A 9758-nucleotide genomic window follows, 5' to 3' on the forward strand; every position below is an offset into this window, starting at 1 on the left:
CCAGGAAGGCAAGAGCAGAGAAACAATTGGGGGAACTGATTTATTTCCTGAATGGGGCCAGTGACAGCTGTGCAAACCCTGCTGTGACCCCAGTGCGGCTCTGCCCCAGGGAGTGCCCTAGGGCCACCACAGCTGCCAGCTGACAAACCGAGCCGGGGATGCTTCAGGCCCGAACAGCGCAGCATCACTGACCATTTCTTCAGGAAAGTTTAATGTTTTTCCTCAAAAACCTGAGCCCTTTTGGGGTTTTCTCAGGTGTTTGTGATGGGGAGGGCAGGGTGTTGAGCCATTTTTCTGTTCGAGGCCCAGAGACCCACGTTCAATCCCTGTGGCCACGGATCCTTCCAGGAGCCACTTTCCAGATTCACTGGACAGTAGCAGACTCTCACAGCCCTACAAGCTGAGCGCAGTCACCTGCAGGGAGCTCATTAGCAAGCCAAGGATCTGAGCACCTCCTGGTGCTAAGGTGGTTGGCTTGGGCCTTTGGGGTGCCATGGGCAGTGGGGGCCCAGCACTACACACACTCTTCACTACCTGATTAGACAGGGCTAGGTTCAGCATGGCCCTGCTCCCTGGCTTCGCATCTGGGCCCAGAAGGGGCTCCTTGTCTGGTCACCGCTGCCCCATCAGCAGGGTCTGTTCCCACAGCTGTTTCCACTCTCTCTCCGAGCCCTGGCTCTCTCTGCAAGCTCTCAGCAAGGTCCCTGACCGTCTCCACGAGCACCCTCAGCTCTTCCGCTCCCTTCAGTCCGTGCTGCCCGCCCTTGAACAGCGTGATGCGGACATCCTGGCTCTCCAGCTGCTCAGCCACCTGCACGGCCCTGCCCCATGGTATGAACTGGTCCTGCATGCCATGGAGCAGCCGGACAGGGCAGGTGATGGGGATGGACGGGCGCCCCAGCAGACTGTGCTCCTCCATCTCTGCAAAGAACTCCCGCTTAATTAGCACAGACCCAGACCCAGCCATCTCGTAGTTAAAGACTCCTGTCTGCTCCATTTCGCCTTTCACCTACCCCCCCATAGGCAGAAAATGCACAGGTCAGTCAGCACCAGCTTTGGGATCAGGGAGATGCTTTTGCCCCACAAGCTACACAAAACCTTGGGCTGTCAAGACACCCTACCCCCCTACTCCCACGAGCCGGAGCCGCAGGGCAAGCCCCTTTCTGGTTCCAGACCAGAGTGGGAGGGGAGAGACTCCAGACAGATCAGCAGCAGCCTGGATCTTTCTCCCCGGCTGGACGGGCAATTGCTTGATCCCCCCATTCCTTGGGACTCACTGGGAGCAGGGGTGCCAGGAATGTCCCCCCCTCCTTGCTGAAGGCCAGGAGCGATTTCTTGGGCTCAGTGAGGAATAGGTCTCTAGGGAGAGCGCGATCGCTGGAAGGACTCACAGTCTGGGCCTGGTGTCTGTTTCCCCGCTCAGCAGGGACAGAGCTGAGACCAGGTGCATTCGCTTCCCAGCAGGGTTCTGGTAGTGCTCACATACTCTAGGCATTTGTTCCCAGTGGTGGGTTAATGAATACAATCCCGCCCCTTTTCTGCCCAGCACACAGGGCTCAGGGCCTTTCCTACACTGAATGCATTGTGTGCTGGACCCTGGCTTACCTCCGGAGGGAGCTCTCTGTACAGGGTTATGAAGGCATCAGCCCCGATTCCTGTGGCCACCAGCCCAGCCACCCTCCCTGGCCGCTCCAGGGCTGCTAAGAGCATGAGCCAGCCTCCCATGCTGGCCCCAACAAGGATCTAGAGAGATGGAGACAGGGAACTGTCATGGTCAAAGAGAGGCGCACTGCCCAGCGGGCAGCCTTTGCCTCATCCACACTCCAGTGACATGGTGCTATGTCCACTCCATCCCTCTGCCCAGGGCCTGCTCTCCTACAGCCCAGCCAAGCGCTATCGTGAATCTGCTGCACGGGGGCACCAAGGGGTTTGAAGAGCCCTATCTGTTGGGCAAAGCTTCCCTGCTGCAAGAACCCCCTGGGACCTGCACCCCAGCAGGCAAAGCCCTTTGCCCCAACCCAGAGGCAGAAGGGGCTGCTGGCTTTGCCTCCTACCTGTGGCCCGCTGGTGAGTTCATCCAGCACTGTTAGGACGTCGTTTTTCCAGTGGCCGATCAAACAGTCCTCAAAACACCCGTCCGAGCTGCCGCAGCCTGTGTAGTCGAAGCTGAGAGGGCAAAGGTGCAGAGCTGTTCAGGTGCGACAGTCCCCCACCTCCCTGTTGGGTGGGGATCCCTCTGCCCCCAGCAGCTCACGAGCTCTGCTCCCAGACCCTGCTTTTCCTGCCCCCAGCTGGCTTTGGTGGCTCTGGCGGCTGGAGGGGATTCCAGATCTCTGTGCCATCAGGGCAGAGTCCAGACGATGTTGCTTTCAACAGGCCATCACCTACCTCAGGAAAGCCCGTCCCGACTCCTGGCAGAACTGCTCTAGGGCCAGGCACTTGGGGTTAGCTCTGGTGTCCTTGAACCCCAAGAGGAAGACGATGCCGGGGCTGCGACCGGCCAGCCTGTTGTAAGCCAAGCGGGGCAGGGCTCCCCGCGACAAGAATAAAGGTGATGCCATGGTGGGGCCGGGGAGCTTGGCGCTGCAGGGGGGATAGAGGCAGAGGTGTTACCCACGTGTCTAGCAGCTGCCAGCAGCAGCAGAGCCATCCCACACTGGGGGGGGACACAGTCTGGCCACCCCAAAGCAGAGGGTGTGGGGATCCTGGCATGGACCTGTGGTGCACCATGTGGGCACCCTCCCCCACTCACAGCCCTTTCATCCTGCTCATAAACCACCACATGGGGGTCCCAGTGCCAGCTTGGCCTGGGGCCACTAGGAGAAGGGATGGCTGGGGCCCAGGCCAGATTTGGGTCAGGCCTTAGCCAGCAGCTGGGAAGCAGCAGTTTGCCCAGCTGCCTCTCCAGTGGGTTTTGGGAAGGACAAGTGACTGCCTGCAGCTGTCACCCCCTGGGCCAGACCCCAGCCAGAGGGGCCTCTCTCAGGGCAGGGGCCAGCAGCGGGAGACAGCAGCGGTCACGCAGGGGAGGGGCCTTGCCGAGATCGCTTCTGGCCAGCACTAGCTGCAGTTTGCACACTGCAGCCCGAAACTCACGGCAGTTTTGTTCCAGCAGGTGCAGAGGCTGTGGCTCAAGCCCGGCCCTATAGCCAGAACAAGCAGCTTTCGCGGAGGCCGCGGGGAGCTTGGCGAGTTATTTTCCTCCTGTTCCTGGGCACCTCAGTGTCTTGGCGTGGCTGGAAGCACTGGAGTGCCCCGGAAGAGACGCACCCAGCCTGCCATGGGGCGGCCGTGGCTGGCTGTTATCACGGTGGACCTTGCCCTCCGGTACTGGGGTGGTGTGCGCAGCCTCCGGTGCCGACACAGCCCCGAGCCTGCAGTAGACGTTACCTCCACATCATCGCTGCTAAAGAGGTGGGTTTCTACACCCACCTACAGCTGGGCAGAGGGCTCCAGGGTTTGATCTCAGCTAGTTACAGTGGAGTAATTGCTACCTGGCCTTGTCCCCATGAGGACTTTGAGGTGAGATACCGCACGGTCGTTATCCTGTCGTAATCCCGCCCTATGCACACACCCCCCCTCCCCCTTAAGCAGCGAATGACAGCATCCCTGTTGTGAGAAGGAAGGTGCATTGTGCTGCCATGGCCTTTGTAACCCTCGCTGGTTGTTTTGGGGGTAGCCATGGGGGGTGAATGGGATGCTAAGGAGCTTGGCTACATTTATGCATCCCACGGGTTACAGAGCAGGGGCTCCAGCCATTTCACTCCACAGGGCACTTGCTGCAAGGGCCCCTCCCCTCCCCACACCACTGGATTGTCAGCTTCCTAGTGCAGCCCCCTGAGGCAGGGACTGAGGAGCAGGCCCCCCAGGGGCACAGATGTGCCCCACACTCACACATGTGTGCACGCTCTCCCTGATAGCCTGGGCACAGGAGCTGTGTGGCCTGCCGAGCAGGTACGTCCTCCCGCTTAGCTCCGTGCTCCTGTAGGGGACCTCCCAGCTGACAATGGCCCAGCTCAGATGCAGGGGATCCCTGTTCACTCACCTGGCAGCCGTTGGCTTGAGACCAGCAGGGCCCCCAGCGTGAGCCAGGGCTGGCCAGCCAGTCCTACAGGTGGGGAGTCAGCTAACCACACGGCAGCCCAGCACCTCCCTGAGCGAGTGACCTCAAAGGTGAGCTGATACCTGCTTTATCTCAACAGCTGCCAGCCGCTGACCAGGGAGCACACAGCCTCCCCACCCACACAGCATGGCCAGGCCTGGCCCCTCTCCAGGGGAACCACATTGGAGATGCTGCTTGACCTGGGCTGGGGTCTGGGGGAGCACCGGGCAGACAAGCAGCAAATGAAGCCAACGGGGTTGGAGGCACCATAGCCAGGAGTGCCCAGATGCTGGGCTCCCCTGCTGCAGAGGGCGGGACAGCGCTGTGCTTGGTAGCCCAGACCCTCACTCCTCTAGCAGCGTGGTGGGTTTATGCCAGATATGCTCAGGGCGGACAGCTGAGAACAGCAAGGACTCAAGCAGCCAAAGCACCTCAGTCTGTTGCCCGATGAGCAACGCCCAACCCTGCACACGCGCACACCCCCAGGCTTCAGCCACGAAGCCTTCACGCAGAGCCTAGCAGCTCTACTTCACCCCCTTGTAACTCACGGGGCAGGCCAGCTCGCTTGTCCAGCCCAAAACACATGGCACCAGGACAACTGGAGATGGGCACCAGTCCTTGGGGCTCTCTGGGGAGAATGGCTGGCTAGAGAACAAGCCTGGCCATTTGGATGCCACAAGCAAGCCCTGATCCCAGACACACTGCAGGCACTTGCACTGAGCAGGTCAGAGGCTTCTCCAAGGCTGCTAGAGGAAGAAAAACCTCAATGTTACTGAGAAAGACCAATTAGCAGCTCTGCTACAGCCTTGTTACGTGAGCTTAGGAATCACTTCCCCTTGCTGGGCCCTAGCGATGAAACTGGACTGCTAATAACAGCCTCACTGCACAGAGCACTTAGAGAACTACAAGAGATGATTTGTTTATTGCCCCTGTCTACACTCATCCCATGCTTCAACTCCCCATCCTCCTTCCACTAACTCTTCACATTTCTCCACTCCCAACACCCAGCCCCTGATCCACTCACAGTCTGTGCACTTCTCCCTCCAGCCATTCATCCACCAACCCCTTTAGCCACTAGCCACCACACCTGTTCCCACTTACATGCCTGCTCCCTGCCACTGTACTCCACACACCAGCCTCCTCCACTTACTCACCTGCTCTCAATAAATTTCCCACCTCCACACCCCTGCCCCTTCCTCATCAGCCAACCACCATGGAACAGTACTTACAAAACAACCCTCCAAAGCTCTTCTCTTCTACTCAAGGGGTCTCTCTCAGTGGTGTCTGGCAATCTAGTAAGGACTAGGCATATAAATTAATGGTATTAATTAAGGGGTATTCTAAGAGTCAGGGGTTGGTAAAGGAAAAACTAGAGTTAACTTTAGTTCCAGGTGTAGAGCAAGGCCACATAACTACTATAAATAGCATCTTGTGCACATGTACCGCACCTGGTAGCCCAGAGCAGTTGGTGAGCTTTGCATGGCAGGGAAATGCCGTCATCTCTGGGCTGCAATGGCCCCGCAATCTAAGGACACGCAGCAATGCTACACCACAGCGTCAGATAGAAAAGGAGAATGGGGCCATGAATCTGAAGCCTGTAGGGGGGCATAGGGAGGCAGAATATCATTTGTCCGGGAGGCTGGGGTTAGCATTCCCACTTGTGACAAGTGCTGGGGGTCTCTAACGAGCACAAGGTGTCACAGCTTCAGTTTTGTGTGTCAGGAGAGTCTGGAGGCTCAGGCACTGGACTCTGGCTCAGGAGATCTAGGGTTACTTCCCTGCTATGCCCCGAGTCTGGGTATGACTTGGGCAAGACACTGAGTCTCTGGGGGAGTCAGATCCCCAGATGTAAAATCTTCTTTTCAAAGCAAATTTGAGGTGTGGATTGTGGGTGTTCAGAAGGGACTGCAAATGAGTTGCTCTGGAGCACCCGCTGGGTCCTCTGCACACGGCTCTGTTGTCCCTCCGCCTGCCAGGGGGCTGGGCTCCCCCTACCAGTGACACTCAGCCTTGACCTGCAACAGCCCCAGCTTTTGCAGAGCTGGGTCACTTTGGCAGGGCCACTCTAGCAGGGCCTGGCAACCATCCCATCAGGTGCAAATTATGCTGTGCACACATGTATCCCCCCAGTGAGATGAGGCCTGTGATGGGTTATGCCCCTTAGGAAGCCGCCTGGTGTGTTGATACCTCTGAGTCTACCTATTCGGACAGCATGGGCCCCCTTTAACCTGTCTTGCTGAGTCAGGCTATTAAAGCCTCCTCTAACACATAAACACAGGCAGGGCTACCCCCAGCTGCAGCTCAGCTCTGGGAAGACTCTGCTTTGGCACTTGCTCCAGCACGCCGGTGGTCACTCCTTTTAAGGGGTACAAACCCAAAGGTTTTATGAAATTTTCCCCCTTCCTCAATGTGGAGAGAGGTGTGCACACTTCTTGCCCCCTCCCCCAGTTAGAAATTACAGACACTGGGTTTAATAATAAACAAACTATAAAAGGCAGATTTTAAGTGGTAAAAGGGGTAACACAGAGAACAAAGCAGATTACTAAGCAAGTGAAATCAAACATGCAAACTAAGCTACTTTCATTAAAGAAGCTGGTTACAAATAGTATTTCTCACCCTAGATATTATTGCAGGCAGGTTGCAAAGTTTCTGTGGTTCAGAATTCCAGTTATGCTCCTTTTCAGACTGGACCCCTGTCTCAGGCTGGACTCCCCCCACTTGCCTTCCCTTCAGGTGGCTTTTGCAGTCTCTCTACTTGGGCCAACAGGCCATGGAGAGGAGGAGTCCTGTTTGCCTTCCTCCCCACCTGTAAATAGGATTGACATAATGCGGGAATCCTTTGTTTCCAAAACTTGACCCCCTCCCCCCCTTCCCTTACAGTGGAAATTTACAGGAAGTCCCAGGTAATGTGTTTTAGGTAGTACCTGACTCTTATCACAGCCTCCATGAGTCAGTGGCAGTATGGAGGGTCCACAGGAAGGCCAAGCATTTCACAGTCCATTGTCCTTGCTGATGGGCCATCCGCCCTGTCTGGCTTTTCCATTGTACCTGAAGTGTTGGCAGTGGGTGTCACCCAAAATAGCATAGCTGAAATACAGATACCTAGTCAATATTCCTAACTTTAGATACAGAAATGATGCAGGCACACAATCGGATAATCGCATTCGGTAAATCATAACCTCTCCAATGATACCTCACATGAGCCATCTTGCATGAAGTACAGCTATGTCGTGTTCATGTCATAAGCATGTTTTCATAAAGAACATGGGGTAACACATCACAAGCCCCACCAGATTCATTTCATGTTTGGTTGCAACCCAGCCACGTTTGCCCCCGGAGGGGAAGGCAAGCGCATGAGCCCATCATGCCCCGTTGCTAGCAGTTTATTTAAACTTGTCACCACGTCTCTCTAGCTCAGAGGAGACGGCAGACGCTTTGGGACCCCGCTAGCCCCAGGCTTCTGCGTGCATCCTGGAGCCTTTGTGTGGGACTGGCCCAGGGTCCACCCTGCCCTGGGCTCCCCACTGTGGGAGCTCAGCTGTTAGTCTGACGGAGCTGCTCCGGTCCCGAGGACCCAGCTGACCAGGCGATGTCACTCTTGCTCCGCTGCAACGCTTTGCTGCTGAAATTCTTGCTTCAAAGCTGAGCTAGAGATCAAGCCGGGTAAAGGCTGTCCCTGCAGCCCCCACAGAGCAGTCCCCAGGCTGCAGGGGGGGTGGCTTAGACCCCAAATTCTGCATAGCCACGTGCCTTGTCCCATTAACCCTTGAGCATCCCAGCAGTGGAACCTGGGGTGCAGGAGGGTTGCATGGCTCCCCCATGCCTCATGAACGAGAGTCACAGCCTCACCTCAGAGCCACTCTCATTGTCAAACATCAGCAATCCACAGGGCAGAAAAGGGGTTCGCAGCCCGGCCTGACAACCAGCGCCCACCTGAGCCCAGGGGCATTGTCCTCAGTCTGTGCGGGGTTTGTTCAAATCCATCGCTGGGCAGCCAGTGGGCCTTCCTGGGGCCTCGGCTTAGGGTGCCGCATAGCAGGGGTGTTTACATGCACTTTGCTCCAGGAGACTCGGGCCCAGTGACTTTGCTTCACTCCCCAGGGGGCTGGGCCGGGTACCTGGTGGGAGAATGACGAGACGTGCATCCCGCTCCAGACAAGCGCAGCCAGAATCAGGGCACTAAAAGCCTGGGGCACCTCCGGGCTCCGAGGAGAGGTCCTGGGCAGGCAGTGGGAGCTGCTGGGGTTATGTTGCTCACACCCAAGTGTAGTGTTAAAGCGAGCCCCTCCCCTGGGATGGGATAAGACCCACTTCCTCTCTCCTTCCCTCAGAGTGCGGTGGGCGACATGCCCCCAGCCGAGCTAAGTCCTGTGGTGGAGACTCCGACTTCTCTGCTGCAGCTGAGGGGACAGAGGTGGCTTCACTCTGCCACCTCACGTTGGGGGCTGTGACCCGGCTCGGGGTACGATTTTGCTCTCGTAACTGACACCTGCCATTTGCCCAAATCACATTTTTCCCCAACTTGCGCTCCAAGCGGGTCAGGCCGTAGCGCCCGAGCAGGGTTGGGCTGGGTCGGTACCGGCAGGAGCCCCTTCCCCTGCACGGGTGCTGGGGAGGCAGTAGAGGGCCCCCCTTTCCCTGCGCCAGCTTTGGGCCACGGTGCCGTGAGAGCCAATGCTGGAGGTGCCAGCCTTTGGATGACAGAACCCCAAACTCCTGACCATTTGTGGTCATTAACCCCCGGCGCACTCTGTAAGCGGTGAGGTGCTGGCCCTGGCCACCCAGCCCAATGCTTCCCGCCCCAGGTGACTTCCCTCCACGCCCCGTGGCACCCTGCACATACACCTGGCGATGCGGTCCTTCCCAAGCTGCTGAGTCACGTTGCCAGGCGCTATCAGGCAGCGGGTCACTCCCCGCTCAGAGGGGCTGGCATTCACTCCCTCTGTGAGGCCCGGGGCTGGCGAGCACGTGTAGCATTTGGGAAGCCACGGCAAAGGCCGACGTTCTCAAAAGCGGCCCCGTGGCTTCTGGCACCTCTCTTTTTGCATGTACAACTGGAGACCCAGGGTTGTGCCTGGGATGGGGGTGCTCTGCAGTTCTGAAAACAGGCCCCATGGTGTCTCCTACCAGGCACCCAGCAGTGAAGGCCCCCGAAATCAGAGTCTTGGCCTGAGGGGCTATCAGCCTGTGAAACAGCCTTGGTGTGGAGGGAAATGACCGGGGTTATTAGGTGACCCTGCTGGCAGGAACAGGGAAGGTTTCTCTCTAAAAATGGAGAAGGTGATTTGCTGAAAAGCCGGCCCCGCGCTCGCACAGCCCACTGCCACCCCAGGGCTGCTTGGCTTGTCCCCTGGCTGCCGCAGGCAGGCTCTCTGGGAAGCTTTGCTCACAGATCTCTAGCCCTGCCGATGATGGGGAATGTGAGCACACGGGAAAACCAGCCATGAAGTCAGGGACAAAAACCTCCCTGTACATTCACCAGGAGCCTGGTGAGCTTCTGTCTATAAAAGGACTTACTCCATCAGATCCCAGGAGCCTGCTTTGTCCCGGCCCGAAAACCATTCGCTCCAGGCATGTGGGGAATGCTTCCCGCAGACTCTTTGGTCACTGTCTTTCGGAGTCTTTCCCCAAATATGGTGCCTGGGCGCAGGGTCAC

General features: G+C 57.6%; 1 protein-coding gene and 1 long non-coding RNA gene across 2 annotated transcripts; both read right to left on the reverse strand.

The window, feature by feature from the left end:
* Nucleotides 1–538: 538 nt before the first annotated feature.
* LOC141976010 (palmitoyl-protein thioesterase ABHD10, mitochondrial-like) lies at nucleotides 539–2561 on the reverse strand. Its single transcript, XM_074936755.1, has 4 exons — nucleotides 2389–2561; nucleotides 2055–2166; nucleotides 1606–1743; nucleotides 539–1009 (listed from the first exon to the last, which is right to left on the reverse strand). Exons 1-4 carry the CDS (start codon nucleotides 2559–2561, stop codon nucleotides 539–541), a joined length of 894 nt encoding a protein of 297 aa, XP_074792856.1.
* Nucleotides 2562–6774: 4213 nt separating this feature from the next.
* On the reverse strand, nucleotides 6775–9758 carry LOC141976052 (uncharacterized). Its single transcript, XR_012636053.1, has 3 exons — nucleotides 9620–9758; nucleotides 7027–7189; nucleotides 6775–6908 (listed from the first exon to the last, which is right to left on the reverse strand). It is a non-coding gene; the product is annotated as an uncharacterized LOC141976052 (long non-coding RNA).

The sequence above is a fragment of the Natator depressus genome, chromosome 22, assembly GCF_965152275.1.
Source record: "Natator depressus isolate rNatDep1 chromosome 22, rNatDep2.hap1, whole genome shotgun sequence".
NCBI classification, from domain to species: Eukaryota; Metazoa; Chordata; order Testudines; family Cheloniidae; genus Natator; species Natator depressus.